This window comes from Pelobates fuscus, chromosome 6, assembly GCF_036172605.1.
Source record: "Pelobates fuscus isolate aPelFus1 chromosome 6, aPelFus1.pri, whole genome shotgun sequence".
NCBI classification, from domain to species: domain Eukaryota; kingdom Metazoa; phylum Chordata; class Amphibia; order Anura; family Pelobatidae; genus Pelobates; species Pelobates fuscus.
The window spans coordinates 260,209,371-260,227,677 of record NC_086322.1 but is presented as its reverse complement, the minus strand read 5'-3'; the positions used below and the strand labels follow the sequence as shown (position 1 = coordinate 260,227,677).

The 18,307-nt window shown below is 42.8% G+C and overlaps 1 protein-coding gene across 1 annotated transcript in view; it reads left to right on the top strand.

Moving 5' to 3' along the window:
• Window positions 1-220: 220 nt before the first annotated feature.
• Window positions 221-18,307, top strand: part of WBP2 (WW domain binding protein 2) — a 33,002-nt gene continuing 14,915 nt past the window's right edge. The window contains exons 1-4 of the mRNA XM_063425424.1: window positions 221-322; window positions 5,251-5,359; window positions 6,388-6,523; window positions 17,448-17,540. Of these exons, the coding sequence (XP_063281494.1) occupies window positions 264-322; window positions 5,251-5,359; window positions 6,388-6,523; window positions 17,448-17,540 (397 nt within the window). The 5' untranslated portion in view covers window positions 221-263. The remainder of the gene's footprint in view (window positions 323-5,250; window positions 5,360-6,387; window positions 6,524-17,447; window positions 17,541-18,307) is intronic.

Genomic DNA, 18,307 nt, shown 5'->3' with positions numbered 1-18,307 from the left:
AGTTAAGCCCCCCCCTTCCTTTGAAGTGGTCCTGCCAAAGTTCTCTATAGCTATGTAGCCACGCCCCTTGCGGTACACGTGTCTCTTTTACTTCCTGTTATTGATTTACATCTCCACCAATCAGAACAAGCGTAGAGTAGCGACGTCACTACACCTGCCAGAGCTTGACATGGACGAGGGCATCTGATTGGCGGCGCCGCGTCTGCCGGATGCCTATTGGCGGTTGCTAGGCTGCGTGGGCGTGTCCCGTTATCCCATGCAACATGGCGCTGAACAAGAACCATCTGGATGGCGGTGGCGTCATCATTAATAACAGCGAGAGGTGAGTGAATGGCGGGACAGTCAGATAGAAGCCAGTGGTTCTCCTCAGGGCTCCACATGGCGGAGGACAAACCGCGGCTGACCTCATATGGCGGCTTCCGCATCCAGAGCCGCAGTGAGGGCGGGGTTTCCTATGATTGGCATACATGTGGACCAATCAGGAAGCCTGAACCCACCCTAGTCTGACAGCTAGATGATGCATTCTGTGTATCTACCTAACCATCAGACTGTCTGTGTCACCACATTATCTATCAGCAACCAATGGCTTCAATATCACAAATCATGAACATTCTATAGTTTATTATTCATTTAAACAACAATGCTTTCAAAGGGTGTTCCAGGGATCTGCTCATGCTAATATTTTTTTATTTATGGTTTTTTAAATCATCAGTCCATTTTTTTTGCCCAATTAATTTTTATTATTTTTTTTTGTTGTTGTTGTCCAAAAATAGAGCTTTACGTGATTTCATTAATCTCGTGGATTCTGGGAGATGCAGTTCAGCTGTTTGCTAGAACAGAAAAATAAAAAATACAGTTGACATTTTTTTTTTCATTTTATCACTTTTTATTGTTTTTTTTTAACATGCAGTACAGATATCCATTAGGTCCCGACAGTGATTTTTTTTTTTCGGAACATCAATATGTTATGTCAACATTGTATCTGAGATAGGGTACATCGAGTGGGGTAGGTGGCACCACTGCTTCCGCATTACATACATCATCGTGCGACATTTGTGTGCAAATACATTTGTTAATTTACACGATATACAAAGCCCCCCTCCCCAATGGTCACCCATCATCACTATGGCAATCCCACCGGTTCCAGTTCTATGGGCTGAAATATGTGTGTAGGTCATGGCCTTGGATACTATCTTATCACTATACCTAGAATAACTTTAAAAGAAATAGAAACTTAACTTAAAATAAGTGTAACTTCAAGACAATTGTTGACAATGCTCGAATTAAGCAAGCAATCTGGTGTTGTACGCTCTTGTTACCTCTCTGTGATTCCCAGTAACTTTCCATCCTGTGTTCGAGAGACGTTTGTGACCAGACTCCCAGTACAGTCCCCCACAACCACTGCCCACAGTGCCACCACCCCAGCTAGGCCTCGTACATCTTGTGTCTTATATTGGAGAGTCATTCATTCATCCACACTCCCCCTGTCCCCAAATGTGTCCCAGGCTAAGTCCCATTTTGCCCATGTTTGTTTGTATGCCTGGTTTGTGCTATTCAGTCTGTGGGACATTTCTTCATACACTCTGGTCTTTTGAGTTTATCTAGTACCATATTCAGTGTTGGGGCCTGCGTATTTTTCCATAGGGATGCTATGGTGTTCTACGCGGCTATCAGTACATGAATAATTGCTGATCTGTCCGTTTTTTTGTACAGCTTCGGAAATATGTGTAAGATGTAGGGTGCAATGTGAAGCAGCATACCCTGCTCCGTCATGGTGAGTATCAGCTCTTTGATTTGTGTCCAGAAAGGTGTTTTGCAATACCAGAACATATTGAGATTGGCTTAGAACTGGAAGAATTTGTAAAAGTTGATGCAGGCCTAAGCCAACCCCTCAGAGCTGTCAATCAGGCCGTTCAAACCTAGGCTCTGCCAATAACTGTAAAAAAACTAAATAAGAATGTAGCGCTTATATATCAGGAATTAATCACCTTTTAGGATTGTTTAAGGAGTAGGATTCCCCTGACAAGCCAACGAATAGGTGTCTATAAGAAATAATCACATATAGTGTAGATCATACATAATAAAGCAATTTATATTAATTATATAGTGTACACACTCACAAAAGGAGAGCTATAGACCCAGCTCTGGTTTGGATTGTTTCTGGGTCCGTACAGGCGACCCACCCCTTTTTTCAATGTAATTATGAAGTCTGTAAGAAAAATAGAGGTACAGCCGATTGCGCAGTATTGCTACAAAATATAGCAGAAAGTTTAGTACAATGATCCCAAATGAGTACTCACAAGTGTGGAGTCATACTGTAATGACTCAATTTTCCAGCATTGTGCAGATTAGGGACTGCACTCCCTGTTGAATTTGACGGTACCGGGAACCAGGATCAGTTGAAACAAAATATAAAATTTATTGATACAATATAATATACAAAAAAAGCCTCAATGTGCCGGTTTTTAAAGCACATTGTGGCTTTTTTATTTTGTATATTATATTGTACAGTAAGTCATTCCCCATATTCTTGCAGTTTAGCGCTCCACTATAGGTAGAAGGTGTTTATAATTTTGTGTTGTGTGGGGAAAAGGGTATCCCACATTAAAGTGTAGAGCTGCTATTCTATATACGTAAAGCACTTTTTTGACATAACACACTTACTTTGTGAGAGGAGTTTCGTTTTAGTTATAATAACTGGACATGGCACAGTTTAAGAAACAATAAACCAAGCTTTCTGTGAACTGATTGCAGTCCCAGTAGAGTGTAACTGCTCTTTTGGTATAAACTACTTATTTTGTAAATCTCTGCTGACAGGGCTCATTGTGTAAGGAAAGACCCATAGACCAGCTTGTGACACTTTTGATTGGGCTTCTCTAACTGGGGTGGGAGGGCTCTGCATGGTGCTCTAGGCAGATTCACTAAACAAGAAAATGTATTGTAATTTCCTTTTTAGGTCGTAGACCAGAGAAGCTATGAGTTTATAGGAAAAACAATGCAATAGCACCCCTACCCTTGCCTTACTCAGTCTGATATACAGACCGTGCCCAAGTTGGGAACTTAGTGCTGTCATAGCCTAGGAGTAGAAAATTATAGTAAGAATTAATTTTCTTAATTCTCGGCCACATCCATTGCAGCACTTGCTTATAGGGATTCCAAAGCATTACAACAAGGTAGGTAGAAGCATAGCACCAGAGAGACAAACTATTTTGCAAAATTATTGTTCTAAGAAATCAATAAAATTAAGCTAAAGCTAAATGAAGACCTCTCTGGCCAAATTTATTATAAACTTCATCCTAAAGTGCCCTTATGAAGTTGTTCTGAGCTGACCAGGTGGTAGCTCTGCCTACCTGATCCCCCGAATCTCCTGTTCCAGCTCCTCAAAAGTTGGTAAGGACCTTTTGGGCAGTGGAGTGAGTCTGCAAGTCTTGATCTGCTGAAGATCTCATGGCTGGATAGACCTTGATGGATTGGTGACCTTGATGAAGAGTGAAACAGCCGTGACATAAGCCTTGGCTAGATTTCTCACAGGGAGCCTCATCGTGCACAAAGAGTTGTGCGCTAACTACATGGACAATAGCAGCATTAATATTTGGGTGCAGAGTCCCAGACCCTAGAGTCCTTTTCACTAGAGGATACATACTAGAAATCTTCTCTTTTTGTTTTCCCTCTTGGATCAGCTCTGTATTCGAATCACAATGCAGAAATCTCCCAGTCCAAGTCATTGACCAATCTGAATGTTTGTGTGCATGGGTTTGCATCTTTAATTCCCATTAAAACCGACTGTCAAACATTTGGAAAGGGGAAAGAGAAACAGCAGTGGCTTGCACACATGATTGGCATAATTTTCTGCCTTCCAAGGCCCTTTTATTGCACACCTTACAAGATGAGTCTTCGGCAAAGCAAGCAAAGGCACTATCAAAATATGCATGAAGCAATACTAAGTGAATTTAGAAGTAAAAATAACTTTAAACAAGAGAAAAAAGGAAGAATATATATTTAAATCCAAAGCCAACCCTAAATCACTGCCAACATCTTCTTAGGCCGTTGCACATGTATGAGGATCCTCAATGTCACCTATCAATCAAAACAAGGCTTGGAAGGCATCCCGCCTCTGAAAGAGTATACAGAGAGGGTGGAGAGTATGTTCCTTGACTGCCACATATGCTGTTACCCCCCCAGGGTCACTGCAACTCACAGTATGCAGTTTCTAACAGGGCTTCTGCAAGGAAGTCACCCTTGTTCTGGAACCTCCGAGGAAGGGTAGAACACATTGTAGTGTAAACCACAACCTCTGTTAAGCCACAAAAAAAAAATAACTGTCCAACTTTGACGGACAGACAAAAAGAACCGCTGGAATTATGGACCGGATGAAATCAGAGAATGTGACCAGTGTGAAAAAAAATGAGATAAAAACATAACTTTTATTATTCAATAACATTAATTAGAATTCCATAATAAAAGTTTTGTGTTAATATAATCTTGTTTCACAAAAGTCACATTTCCTTATTTCTCCTATCAGCTCTGGTCATTTCTACCAATATAGGGGTTATCCCCCGTCCTCCTGCTTTTTAAGGGCAATTTCATACATAGCTCAATCAGTTACATAGAAATCCCTGTACAATTCAGTTAGGGGAGGAGTCAATCCTATTAGTAAGTGTATCTGTGGTATATGTCTGGGAAACCTAGATTCTCCTAGGAACTTTGAAGGCAAGTATCTATTTTTTTATTTTTTTTTATATATATTTAATTTTTGTCTTGTTTTAAAAAAATAATAATAATAATTTACTATATAATGCATTAGATAAATATCACATGTATTAATAACATTTAATTGACTGAACACTCTGCAAGGTCTGGGATATATAGCAAATACAGGAACTTCAAACAAGTTTTTATTTTTTTTTAATAAAAAAAATATATAAAAATGTATTTAGTGTGTGTACATATATATATACACACACACACACATATATACATACATATATATATATATATATATATTTATATATATATATATATTGTAATTGCATTATATATTAAAAGGAATTTTGACTCCGTTCACTGCATTTGTATTTTTTAAAAATTACTCTCTACAATTCCCTGCTGAATAATTAGTCTCCTATTTTCTAAATAAAAGACTATAGCTTTGTCATTGTATGCATTTTTTTTTTTTATCATCTTCATCATCATGTCCGTTTTTAGATTGTTAGCTCTTTGTAAAGACTCAGGACAATCATGTTATTTCAGCATCCTGATGTCCTATGACCACGTGGAGATGACGTTTAGTGATATGGAGAACACATCGGATGAGTTCAGAGGGACTAAAAAGGGCAGTGTAATTCTGACACCCTACAGGGTAAGAACGGATATCTTAACATAAAGAGCCCCTAATGTTTTATTGTTTCTTTACTCCTATAATATTTATTGCTTTAGGTGCAACAGTTATTTTGGGACTAAAAGTTCCCTTCTCTCCACCCCTCCTTGCTGATAAAAAAAAAATTAAAGCTAACTAATGATTACTCCCCTGTTTTCCAGTGCTGGGGCTCCTTCACTACAGCCACTACAGCCATAAATAAAAACAAAATTTGAGGTGGGCCTCTAGTAATCTAATCCTCTTCAGCTTATTTAAGTTATGGTGCCGTCACTCTGTAACTGCTGGCGTTTGTATGACAAAATTGTTAAACTGATAAATTTGGGCTTGGTAGAGAAGCTCATAGTTCCCCCTCCAAGCCTTGTCAGTCACAGTACTGGGAATTACATTTCCTGGCTTCTGTATGATTCTGTATGGTCAGTGGCACCAGTCATCACATATGTAGTAACAACACATGCAGGCACTAGCACCAGTCATCAATTATATAGTTACCGGACATTCATGTCCCTTCACCTTAGCATAATATGCATGCTGAGATCTGGATGGTGTAATCCACGGCTCTTAGATTGACAGGGCATTAAAGCACTTTTTTATCACTTCAACAAATTTGTCAAATGTAAATGTACTGGGACATGGCCAAGGTCACCATAACCACTTTAATAATATGAAGTGGTTAGGTTGCCTAAAGTATCCCTTTAAACTAAAAGTTCTAAAAAAAAAAAAAAAAAAAGTGCGTCTTATTATAGGTGTGCAATATTTTATACATTAATAGCTGTCATATTGTAGTTGAAATAATAATTTCTGAATACTGACTCTGCCTGTACTAGACAATTGTTTTGAAAGTATCAATAGATTTATCAGCTTTTGGGCACAATGGAGAAAAAGTATAGAAAATCCTTGCATCCAGAGTAAAAGCACTACTGATGAGATGCTCACATTTTAAAATGCACAGACTGTTTTTTTATCTGGTGTATATTTGTTTGTTTACTGCTGGTAATATGTTTGATCTACAGGTTATATTCATGTCCAAAGGGAGAGACTACATGCAGTCATTCATGCTGCCTTTCTATCTGATGAAGGATGCTGAAGTCAAACAGCCTGTTTTTGGAGCTAACTTTATTAAAGGCAGCATCAGGGCAGAGCCTGGAGGTAAGTGTCACATGAACGTAGACCAAATTGTACCCAGTACTCAAAAAATGTATTACAAAGTAAGTATTGTATTACAAAACAGTTATCCACAACATTATATATAAGCAACAAAGACCTTGATTTAATATTGTTGGATAAACCTTTAAGATTATTATATTAAAAGATAAAAAAAAATCTAAAGATAAAAAAAAATCTAAATATTACACAATTAAGATATTTTCTATAATATTAAATAGTTGGAAATCTTATCCAGCAATATTTAATTGCGACCAAAATCTGATTAAAACAACGATAACAATTAAAAATCACCAAGTGTCTACATAGCAAAGAAAAACGTTTACTTACCTTTTTCTCCCTCGCCATGGTAAAAGCTAAAATTTTGGAATACAATTATTTTCATTTATGAACTGGTGTCTCCATTCGTTTGGGACCTTCTAGCAGTTGTAAGATCCCTAATCTTGAACATAAAGAAAACCTTTGCCTATTCCAAATTGCGTAGGGTAAAATTTCAGATTTGAGACCGGATTGGATAAATGGATATTATTACATAAATGGTGTTTTCGACCAAAGAGGACTAAATATGGTCGCCATGCCAAGAAACGCAAACAAACCCCAGACTTTCTATTTACCTAACTATGCTGAAATTGAAAAACCTTGATTTTCTCATCTTCTTCCACTGGAAGTGTACATTCTGTGAAATAAAATTAAAAAGAACAATACAGTAGGCATGTGCATGGGGAAAATATTCGGCTCGGCATTCCGAAATTCGGGAAAAATTACTTAGTATTAGTAAATTTTGCCCTACTTGTTATACCGCGAGTAGGGGCATGTCTGTTAAACAGTGGGCCCTAAAGTAAAAAAAGGGGGAGGACCTATTGTCCTCCCCACCGGCCCCCACCCCTGAGCGGCGGGTGGGGGCCCTAAATAAAAATTGGGGGGGGGACCTAATGTCCTCCCCCCTGAGCGGTGGGTGGGGGCCCTAAACAAGAATAGGGGGGGGACCTAATGTCCTCCTCCCTGGTCCCCACCCCTGAGTGGTGGGTGGGGGCCCTAAATACAAATTGGGGGGGGACCTAATGTCCTCCCCCCTGGCCCTCACCCCTGAGCGGTGGGTGGGGGCCCTAAACAAGAATAGGGGGGGACACCTCATGTCCTCCCCCTGGCCCCCACCCCTGAGTGGCGAGTGGGGGCCCTAAATACAAATTTAACCCCCCTCCCCCCAGGTGACTAGGGGGCCCCAAACCCCTAGTCACCCCCTCCCCAAAAAAATAAACCCCTACCTACCCCCCTCATCCTAAAAATAATGAGGGGGGACCTTTAACTAAGTACCTGTAAAAATAAAAATAAACTTACCATTCAATGTTTTCTTTCTTCTAAAATCTTATTTTTTCAGCCACAAAAAGGCCAAATAAAAATCCATAATAACAGACGCAATTAAAAAAAAAAAAAGAGCGCAAAAAAATAATAATCCATCTTTAACCAATGGTGGGCTCCGCACTGACTGAGCTCTGCATGGCGGGGGAAGGCTTATAAAGCCTTCCCCCACCCTGCAATTAGGCTCAGAGTACTCTGATTGGTGGGTTTAAGCCATCCAATCAGAGTGCTCTGATAGGTAAATTAAGAGACTCACCGCACTCTGATTGGTTGGTTTGAAATCCAAACAGAGTGCTCTGTGTAATTTTACACAGCGTGGGAAAGTTCTTTGGACTTTTCCCACGCAGTGTAATTTGACTCATAACTCTGATTGGTGGATTAAGTAACCCATCAGAGAGTTATGAGTCAAATTACACAGGGGTTAAATTTGTATTTAGGACCCCCACCCGCCGCTTAGGGGTGGGGGCCAGGGGGAGGACATTAGGTCGTCCCCCCCCCAATTTGTATTTAGGGCCCCCACCCACCGTCCAGGGGGGAGGACATTAGGTCCTGAAATTACCGACCTTCTTATTCTGATTAAGGGCCCCCACCCACCGCTCAGGGGTGGGGGCCAGTGGGGAGGACATTAGGTGTGTCCCCCCCCCCAATTTGTATTTAGGGCCCCCACCCACTGCTCAGTAGTGGGGGCCAGGTGGAGGACATTAGGTCCCCCCCCTTATTCTAGTTTAGGGCCCTCACTCACCGCTCAGGGATGGGGGCCAGGGGGGAGGACATTAGGTCCCCCCCTTATTCTTGTTTAGGGCCCCCACCCACCGCTCGGGGGTGGGGGGCGGTGGGGAGGACAATAGGCCCTCCCCTTTTTTTACTTTAGGGCCCCCACCCACCGCTCAGGCTGCTCACTGTTTAATAGACATGCCCCTACTCGCGGTATAGCAAGTAGGGGGATAATTTACTAATACTAAGTAATATTTACTTAGTATTAGTAAATTTGGCTGAAAGACCAATTCAGGTCTTTCAACCTTTTAGTAGATAGCTCTCTAATACCGTGGGAATTAGGGAGTTATCTACCTATTCATTCCTGTCATTACATGACTGGCTAAGTAACTTACATTTTATATGAATGTATGTTACTTGATTGTTGTAAGTGTTGCAAATGCTTACAGCTGAATCCTGGCTATGTTTGTATACTTTTTAATTGAAATTGTATACAATGTAACATTCTTCTTCTTTCACTGGGTAAGTATATTAGTACTTAGGCAATACTGTGCTTCGGAACTTCGGCACTACTACACTTCGGAAATTCGGTAATTTCGGGACTTCGGCAATTCAGCTATTCGAATTACCCGAAATTCGGCCGAATTTTAATTCGGACCGAAACGAATTGCACATGTCTACAATACCGTGCTTCAAAATCAGCAATACTACCATTTAGAATTGTATCCCTCTGCTGTAAGAGATCAAGAGGTAATATGCTTGACAACATTGCTGCATTGTTCTCCTTGGAGCTCATAATCTTGTTTAAACACCTTTCCCACCATGCATTTTCAAAGGGAATAGTAGATCCAACGGGATTGTCTTTCCTTTACGCATAAATTGCCTTTAGGAATTATCAAAATTTAATTAAGGAATTCATTTTAACCAAATGTTTAAATCCAGGGTCTTTTTTTCAACATAGTGAATACAGATGATTGTGTCACTTGTTCTTATGCCATTCTTTTTATAAATATGCATTAAAACTGTATTCATAATACTTAAAAAAAAATCTTAATTGTAAATCTAGGGAGTTTCCAGTTAATATCAGAACTTATTTCCAGATTTGGGTATACGCAGCCTTCTAAAAATCCTGTTATCTATTGCACAATAGTGTTCTTTGTATCTTTAAACTAGCTTTCCTCCTTCAAATTAGGTGGAAGATTTGGCAAGCGTCTGTTTTGAAAAGATAATTTTATTTTTTTACCTCTTGCTGACCATATTATTGTTGCTTTATTTAAGCAGTGTTGAAACGACCTTTCAGACATTAAGTAAAGTTCGAAATCAGTACAACGATGAATGCGTTATTAATTCAATGTAGATTTGAACCTATGTTGATCAGCATATTTACCCACATTAACAATACAGGATGGAAATGGTAATAAAATCTTAAAATTATAGACACTGTTAGAGGGCAAGAGACACCTTCATCATTTTTTTTGTGTGTTTTTTTTTTTTAGCTATTTGATTGCTAATTTAGAGATCTCTGTATGTGTTCTAGGTAGTAAGTGTCAGTGAGTGTTACAGTAGGCATGTTTATCTCCTTTGTTGGAAATGGGGTGGGACCCACTCATGCTGGGGTACGGTGATGTGATATAACTGAATCTCAAAATATTTGTTTGCTAAGACAGGTGATTTTAAGTAGCCTTGTAAAATTTAACACTTTTTTGTGTTTGTGTGTGTGTGTTTTTCCTTAATTTGTATTTTGTATAGATTTTGGTATTTATGGCAGCACCACTGCTGAGAAATGTATGTTTCCGTTGTGCCCCCAATTCCCTTTTTTTCGATGTAGAAAATTGATGTAGGCAGGAGATCTGCCTCTTACCATTGGATTATGAAATCGTCACATAAAGAGGGAACGTTAGAAGGTCACTGAAAACATTTTTGTGTGGTTAAAATTAAAATGTGAGGGTTTCAGGATGCCACTTTAAACATTCTGAGAAAAATGCACTGCTAAAAAGGTTCAAAAGTCAGTTCATGAGCTAAAGCCGTGAATACATAATTAAAGAAGCCCTTTGCCTACATAGCGTCTTTCTTCTTACAACACGTCATACATTTTGCAAAAATGCGGCTCATAAAACATCTTTTATTTTTTGTTTTTGTATTGTTACATCATGCCTAAAATGTTATCTTATTACAGGGTTTGACAAATTTGCTTTGAATGTAGGAGCCAGCTAAAAAGGTTAGGAGGCATTTATTTTTTTTTTTTAAACTTACAAAGCTTTATATTCAACAATAGTGATGTTGCGAACATAACATTTTCGGTTCGCGAACGCGAACTTAGGCAAATGTTCGTGAACCGTCATAGACTTCAATAGGCAGATCGAATTTTAAAACCCACAGGGACTCTTTCTGGCCACAATAGTGATGGCAAAGTTGTTTCAAAGGGACTAACACCTGGACTGTGGCATGCCGGAGGGGTATCCATGGCAAAACTCCCATGGAAAATTACATAGTTGATGCAGAGTCTGGTTTTAATCCATAAAGGGCATAAATCACCTAACATTCCTTAATTGTTTGGAATAACATGCTTTAAAACATCAGGTATGATGTTGTATCGATCAGGTAGTGTAAGGGTTACGCCTGCTTCACAGTGACAGACCAAACTCCCCGTTTAACGCACCGCAAACAACCGCAAACAGTCCATTTGCACAACCGCAAACTCCCCATTTGCACAAGGTTGGATACCAAGCTAGCCATGTCCCGTTCCTTGTCCTCACTGATGTCATTGAAGGTCTCTCTTCCTCCACCCAGGAAGCGGGAGATGGAAAAAGATGCTTGGTCGGTCCTCCTACTTCAAATTTGGGGCACTGCCCGTGCAATCTAATGTGCCACCAGATAGGAGTGGTGTGTTAAGTAGTATTATTCCTATCAGTTTAATCCCTGTTACGTCCCCTATCAGGGGACATGTATATAAGGCATCGATTTTAGGAAGCGGAAGATGGAAAAAGATGCTTGGTCGGTCCTCCTACTTCAAATTTGGGGCACTGCGCGAGCAATCTAATGTGCCACCAGATAGGAGTGGTGTGTTAAGTAGTCCCCCTCATCAGGCCTTTTTTAGTCGAATGTATCACCCACTGTCAGTCCCTTCGGGATCCATCCCTCATTCATTTTAATAAAGGTGAGGTAATCTAGACTTTTTTGACCTAGGCGACTTCTCTTCTCAGTGACAATACCTCCTGCTGCACTGAAGGTCCTTTCTGACAGGACACTTGAAGCGGGGCAGGCCAGAAGTTCTATCGCAAATTGGGATAGCTCAGGCCACAGGTCAAGCCTGCACACCCAGTAGTCAAGGGGTTCATCACTCCTCAGAGTGTCGATATCTGCAGTTAAGGCGAGGTAGTCTGCTACCTGTCGGTCGAGTCGTTCTCTGAGGGTGGATCCCGAAGGGCTGTGGCGATGCGTAGGACTTAAAAAGGTCTGCATGTGCATCAACAACACGTCTGTAAAGCATCCTGTCCTTGCCGGCGTGGTCGTGGGAGAAGGAGGATTACTTTCACCTCTTCCCCTGTTACATTCCCGTTGTGCTGTGACATCACCCTTATATGCTGTGTAAAGCATACTTTTTAATTGATTTTGGAACTGTTGCATCCTTTCCGACTTGCCGTAATTCTGTAACATTTCAGGCACTTTCTGCTTATACCGGGGGTCTAGTAGCGTGGACACCCAGTACAGGTCGTTCTCCTTCAGCCTTTTTATACGAGGGTCCCTCAACAGGCACATCAGCATGAAAGACCCCATTTGCACAAGGTTGGATGCCGAGCTACTCATGTCCTGTTCCTCGTCCTCGGTGATCTCTCTGAAGGTATGTTCTTCCCCCCAGCCACGTACAACACCACGGGTACCAGATAGGTGACAACGAGCACCCTGGGAGGCCTGTTGTGTTTGGTCTTGCTCCTCCTCCTCCTCAAAGCCACATTTCTCCTCTGACTCCTCTTCCTCACAATCCTCTTCCAACGTTGCCGCAGGTCCAGCAAGCGATGCTGATAAGGCTGTTTCTGGTTGTGATGGTGACCACAACTCTTCCTCTTCACGCTCATCTACGGCCTGATCCAGCACTCTTCGCAGGGCACGCTCCAGGAAGAAAACAAATGGTATGATGTCGCTGATGGTGCCTTCGGTGCGACTGACTAGGTTTGTCACCTCCTCAAAAGGACGCATGAGCCTACAGGCATTGCGCATGAGCGTCATGTAATGTGGCAAGAAAATTCCCAGCTCCCCAGAGGCTGTCCTAGCACCCCGGTCATACAAATATTCATTAACGGCTTTTTCTTGTTGGAGCAGGCGGTCGAACATTAGCAGTGTTGAATTCCAACGTGTCGGGCTGTCACAAATCAAGCGCCTCACTGGCATGTTGTTTCGCCGCTGGATATCTGCAAAGTGCGCCATGGCCGTGTAGGAACGCCTGAAATGGCCACACACCTTCCTGGCCTGCTTCAGGACGTCCTGTAAGCCTGTGTACTTATGCACAAAGCGCTGTACGATCAGATTACACACATGTGCCATGCAACTTCAATGCCGCCAACAAATTTTTTCCGTTGTCACAAACCACTTTGCCGATCTCCAGTTGGTGCGGAGTCAGCCACTGATCCATCTGTGCGTTCAGGGTGGACAGGAGTGCTGGTCCGGTGTGACTCTCTGCTTTCAGGCAAGTAAACCCCAAGACGGCGTGACACTGCCTTATCCGGGATGTGGAACAGTACCTGGGGAGCTGGGGGGGTGCCGTTGATGTGGAGCAAGACGCAGCAGCAGAAGAGGACTCAACCTAGGAGGTTATGGAAGAGGATGGAGTAGGAGGAGTAGAGGAGGTGGCAGCAGGACTGCCTGCAAGTCGTGGCGGTGTCACCAACTCCTCTGCAGAGCCACGCATTCCATGCTTGGCAGCCGTCAGCAGGTTTACCCAATGCGCAGTGTAGGTGATATACCTGCCCTGACCATGCTTTGCAGACCAGGTGTCAGTGGTCAGATGGACCCTTGCCCCAACACTGTGTGCCAGACATGCCATTACTTCCTTTTGCACAATCGAGTACAGGTTGGGGATTGCCTTTTGTGCAAAGAAATTTCGGCCGGGTACCTTCCACTGGGGTGTCCCAATAGCTACAAATTTTTTGAACGCCTCAGACTCCACCAGCTTGTATGGTAAAAGCTGGCGGGCTAAGAGTTCAGTCAAGCCAGCTGTGACTTTGTGACATTGGCTTCTTACACTCAAACATGTCCTTGACAGACACCTGACTGTGGGCAGATGAGCAGGAACTGCTCAAGGCGAGAGACAGAGGGGCGGATGGTTGAGAGGGGGCAAGGAGGACAGCAGTGGTTAACGTGGCTGAAGATGCTGGACCAGGAGGAGGATGGCAGCTTTGAATTTGTGTGCTGCTTGTACTCATGTGTTGATCCCATAGGCGTTTGTGATGTGCGATCATGTGCCTACGCAAAGCAGTTGTACCTAGGTGGGTGTTGGACTTTCCACGACTCAGTTTCTTTTGGCACAGGTTGCAAATGGCATCGCTGTTGTCAGTGGCAGACACACAAAAAAAATGCTACACTGCTGAGCTCTGCAATGACGGTATTCTGGTGGTGGCAACAGCATGCGTTGATTGACGTGCTGTCTGGCTGACCCCGGGTGCCAATGCATGCTGTCTGTCGCAAGGAGCTAGTGGCACAGTCAACCTCCCCCTGCTTCCAACTCGTCTCCTCCTCCTCTCTGTCTCCCCATCTGAACTTTCCCCCTGTTCTTCTCTTCTAGCGGGCACCCACGTGACATCCACGGAAGCATCGTCATCATCAACCGCTTAACTTGTATCTGACAACTCAGCAAAGGAAGCAGCAGTGGGTACAACATCATCATCATCATCACACCGTACGTGTGTAATGCTGCCTGACTGAGACATATCCCTGTTATCTACATCCTCTGGCAATAATGCTTGCGCATCACTGATTTCTACCTACTGATGTGTAAATAACTCCTCTGACAGATCAAGTGAAGCGGCTGTGGTGCTTGTGTTGGTGGTGGCAGCAGGCGGGCGAGTGGTAACTTGAGAGGTGCCCGAAGCTAAGCTGGAGGAGGATGGTGCGTCGAGGTTCCGAGCGGAAGCTGTAGAAGATTGGCTGTCCTGTGTTAGCCAGTTAACTATGTCCTCAGAACTTTTCAAGTTCAGGGTACGTGGCCTCTGAACACTGGGCATTATTCTAGGGCCAAAGGGAATCACAGCACCACGACCACGACGGCCCCTGTGGGGTGGCCTGCCTCTGCCTGTCATTTTTTTTCGATTAGTGGTACTATGCGTGCAAGGTACTGTGACAACAGATATGACTGGCACTGGTGTGACACTGTGCCCTGGCAGGCCCTGAAACGCACACTCGTGAAGGAAACTGACTGCTATTATATTACAGTCCAAAAAGTTTTTTTTTTTTTTTTTTTAAATGCAAGCTATTGTGACACCAGATATGAGTGGTGGCACTGGGCAAGTGGGCACAGTATACGCCGTGAGCCTGACACACACGCTGGCAGACAACTAACTGCTTTTTAATCTATTACAGTCAAAATTGTATTTTTCTTTTTTTTTTAATGTACACTACTGTTACACCAGATATGAGTTGCACTGGTGTGACACTGTGCCCTGGCAGGCCCTGAAACGCACACTCGTGAAGGAAACTGACTGCTATTATATTACAGTCAAAAGGGATTTTTTTTTTTTTTTTTTTTTTTATTGCAAGCTATTGTGACACCAGTAAATGAGTGGTGGCACTGGGCAAGTGGGCACAGTATATGCTGTGAGCCTGACACACAGGCTGGCAGGCAGGCAACTGCAATTACATTATACTGAGAAAAAAAAAAAGCAGACTGATGTTCTAGCCCTAAAAAGGGCTTTTTGGGGTGCTGTCCTTACAGCAGAGATCAGATGAGTCCTTCAGGACTGTAGTGGACACTGAATACACTAGCCTAGCTATCAATTTCCCTATCAAATCAGCAGCAGTTACACTGTCCCTACTCTCACTAAGAATTCAGCTTCACAATGAATGTAAAATGGATGCTGTCCAGGAGGTGGGAGGGTCTGGGAGGGAGGGTCTGCTGCTGATTGGCTGGAATGTGTCTGCTGACTGTGAGGTACAGGGTCAAAGTTTACTCAATGATGACGAATAGGGGGCGGACCGAACAGCGCATGTGTTCGCCGTCCGTTGCGAACGCGAACAAGCGATGTTCGCCGGGAACTATTCGCTGGCGAACAATTCGGGACATCAGTATTCAACAACAAAAAAATGCAATTCTTAAAGGGACACTATAGTCACCAGGAACACTACAATTTAATGTAGTGGTTCTGGTGTCTATAGCCTGTCCTTGCAGGATTTCCATGTAAACACTGCCTTTTCGGAGAAAAAGCAGTGTTTACATTGCTTCCTAGTGACACCTCTTGTGACAGTCACTTAAACAAAGTGCATCAAGGTGCATCTACATTTAGCGTCTCCACGCTCTGCATGTAGGCGCTGAACGTTGCATGGAGGTGCTGAACTGCTCTATGAGGAGATGCTGATTGGTACAGCATTTTGCAGCCAATCCTATGGATTAACTGAGTTCATCAAGCTTGATAATCTCAGCCATAGAGGCAGGGCGAGTTGAGGGGAGGACAGCACGGGGTGGGAAAAAGGGTGAGTAAAAACACCATTCCCTTGCGAACAGAAGGGATCTGGTCACCTAAACATACACAACATGACAGACACACACACATACCATGAAGGACAGACAGACACATCTACCATGACATAAACACACACACGTTAATGACACAGACACAGACACACACCATGACAGGCAGACACATACACTCACACTGACAGACATACATTCACTGACACACATTATTGCTTGTTTTAATATGTGTGGGGTCCAGTGGGTGACCGGCTGAGGGATTGTGGAGGTGGCCGGCATTCTGGGGGATTGTGGAGGCGAGCGGCAAGCTGGGTGATTATGGAGGCAGGCGGTATTCTGGGGGGTCGTGGAAGCAGACTGCTGGCTATGCGCATTGTTGCTGGGCGGCGAGGTAGCTGTGATTTCCCTACTCTGCTTTGCTCGCTGCTTAGTGTGGCCAGAGTCGGAATATGATGTCATATTCCGGCCACCATAAGGGGCCCGGGAGGGAGCATAGCAGGGACATCACAGCTACCTTGCCACCCGCCTAGTATTCACGCAGCCAGCCGCCCCCAGCATACTGCCCATCTCCATAACCCCCCATCTCCACAATTCCGCACTCGGCCTCCAGCCCGCCTTGGCGGTAACGAGCTCAAGGCAAAACATCAGTCACGTCTCCCCTCCAATGAGCTCTTATAATACTAAGCTTATTGGTAATTTAATTTTAGAAGTCATGTTTAAAAATTAACAAAGGATAAAAATATTGGGATTAAAACAATGTTCATGAAATGATCATCTTATATCCTCCTGAGACCCAGCCCATTAACTCTGTACTGGACATTTCGTTCACATGCATCTCCTTTTATTCTTTTGGGATACTCTATCAACTCTGCTGTATTGTAAAGAGGACATCCTGTGCTTTCCACTGATATGCCATGTGATGGGCTGGGATGCTGGGAACTTCCTCTTCCTTTTCATCAAAAATGGAATGCAATTGGAAGACAATTTTTTTCCTCGGTTCCCAGGAGGATATAATATTGGATTGCGATAGATAACTGCACATGTTTGTAAACTACATATCCCATCAAGCAAGCAGCATACCCCTGTCTTGCTGTGAATTATACTTCACTTATAATAAGGCACATTTTCATTTAAAATTAAATTCTTCGTCCATAGGGGGCTGGGAAGGATCTGCCACATTTAAGCTGAACTTCCCTTCAGGAGGTGCTATAGAATTTGGCCAGAGCATGATGCAAGTGGCTTCACAAGGTGAGTTTGTATGTGTAAACTCTCAATTTTTATTTTTAAATAATGGAAACATGAAGTAAATGCATATTATGTGCTCTTTTTCTTTTTTTTCCAATAAAAAAATTGCTTTTGCTGTATATATCTATGAAAGTCAATGCCTGAACGCAGAAAATATATTTGGAAGCTGTGCTCATATTTGTGCTCAAATGTTCCTAACTGCTTTCTTTGACTAATAGTGCAATAATAACACTTTTTCATTGCAGTGTACAGTGCCATTTTTAATGTAACCACTAGGGTGAGGAGTTTTCAGGTTAGCGGACTATCCACTTTTAGTCATTTTATGCAAGAGGCAATGGGATGTGTGTTATACTCCTATCTTTGTTAGCCAGACTGTACATTGCTGAACATGATCCACGCTGGTTAAAGGGTTAATCCAACCAAAACCGTGTTTTGATAATACATTGTTTTGGATAGCTTAACTCTTGCTGACATGTTCCCCTCTTGTAAAAGAATAAAGTAATAAAGCAAAAACTTACATGTGATCCCACAGCGATGACAAAAGTTCTCCCTGCAGCCTGATCCTCCTCTTGATGGGGAGGAACATCCCAGAGGACAGGCTGAAGGAAGGTCTTGGACGGCACAGAGGGGGCCATGCCGCCATTGGTCATCTGTTGCCAAAATAATATGTGTTCTTGCAACAGACACCCGAGAATTAATGGATCACTTTAGTGTTAGGAATACAAAGATATGCGGCGGGGCGCTGGGACTTTCCCGGAGCGGCACCGGTA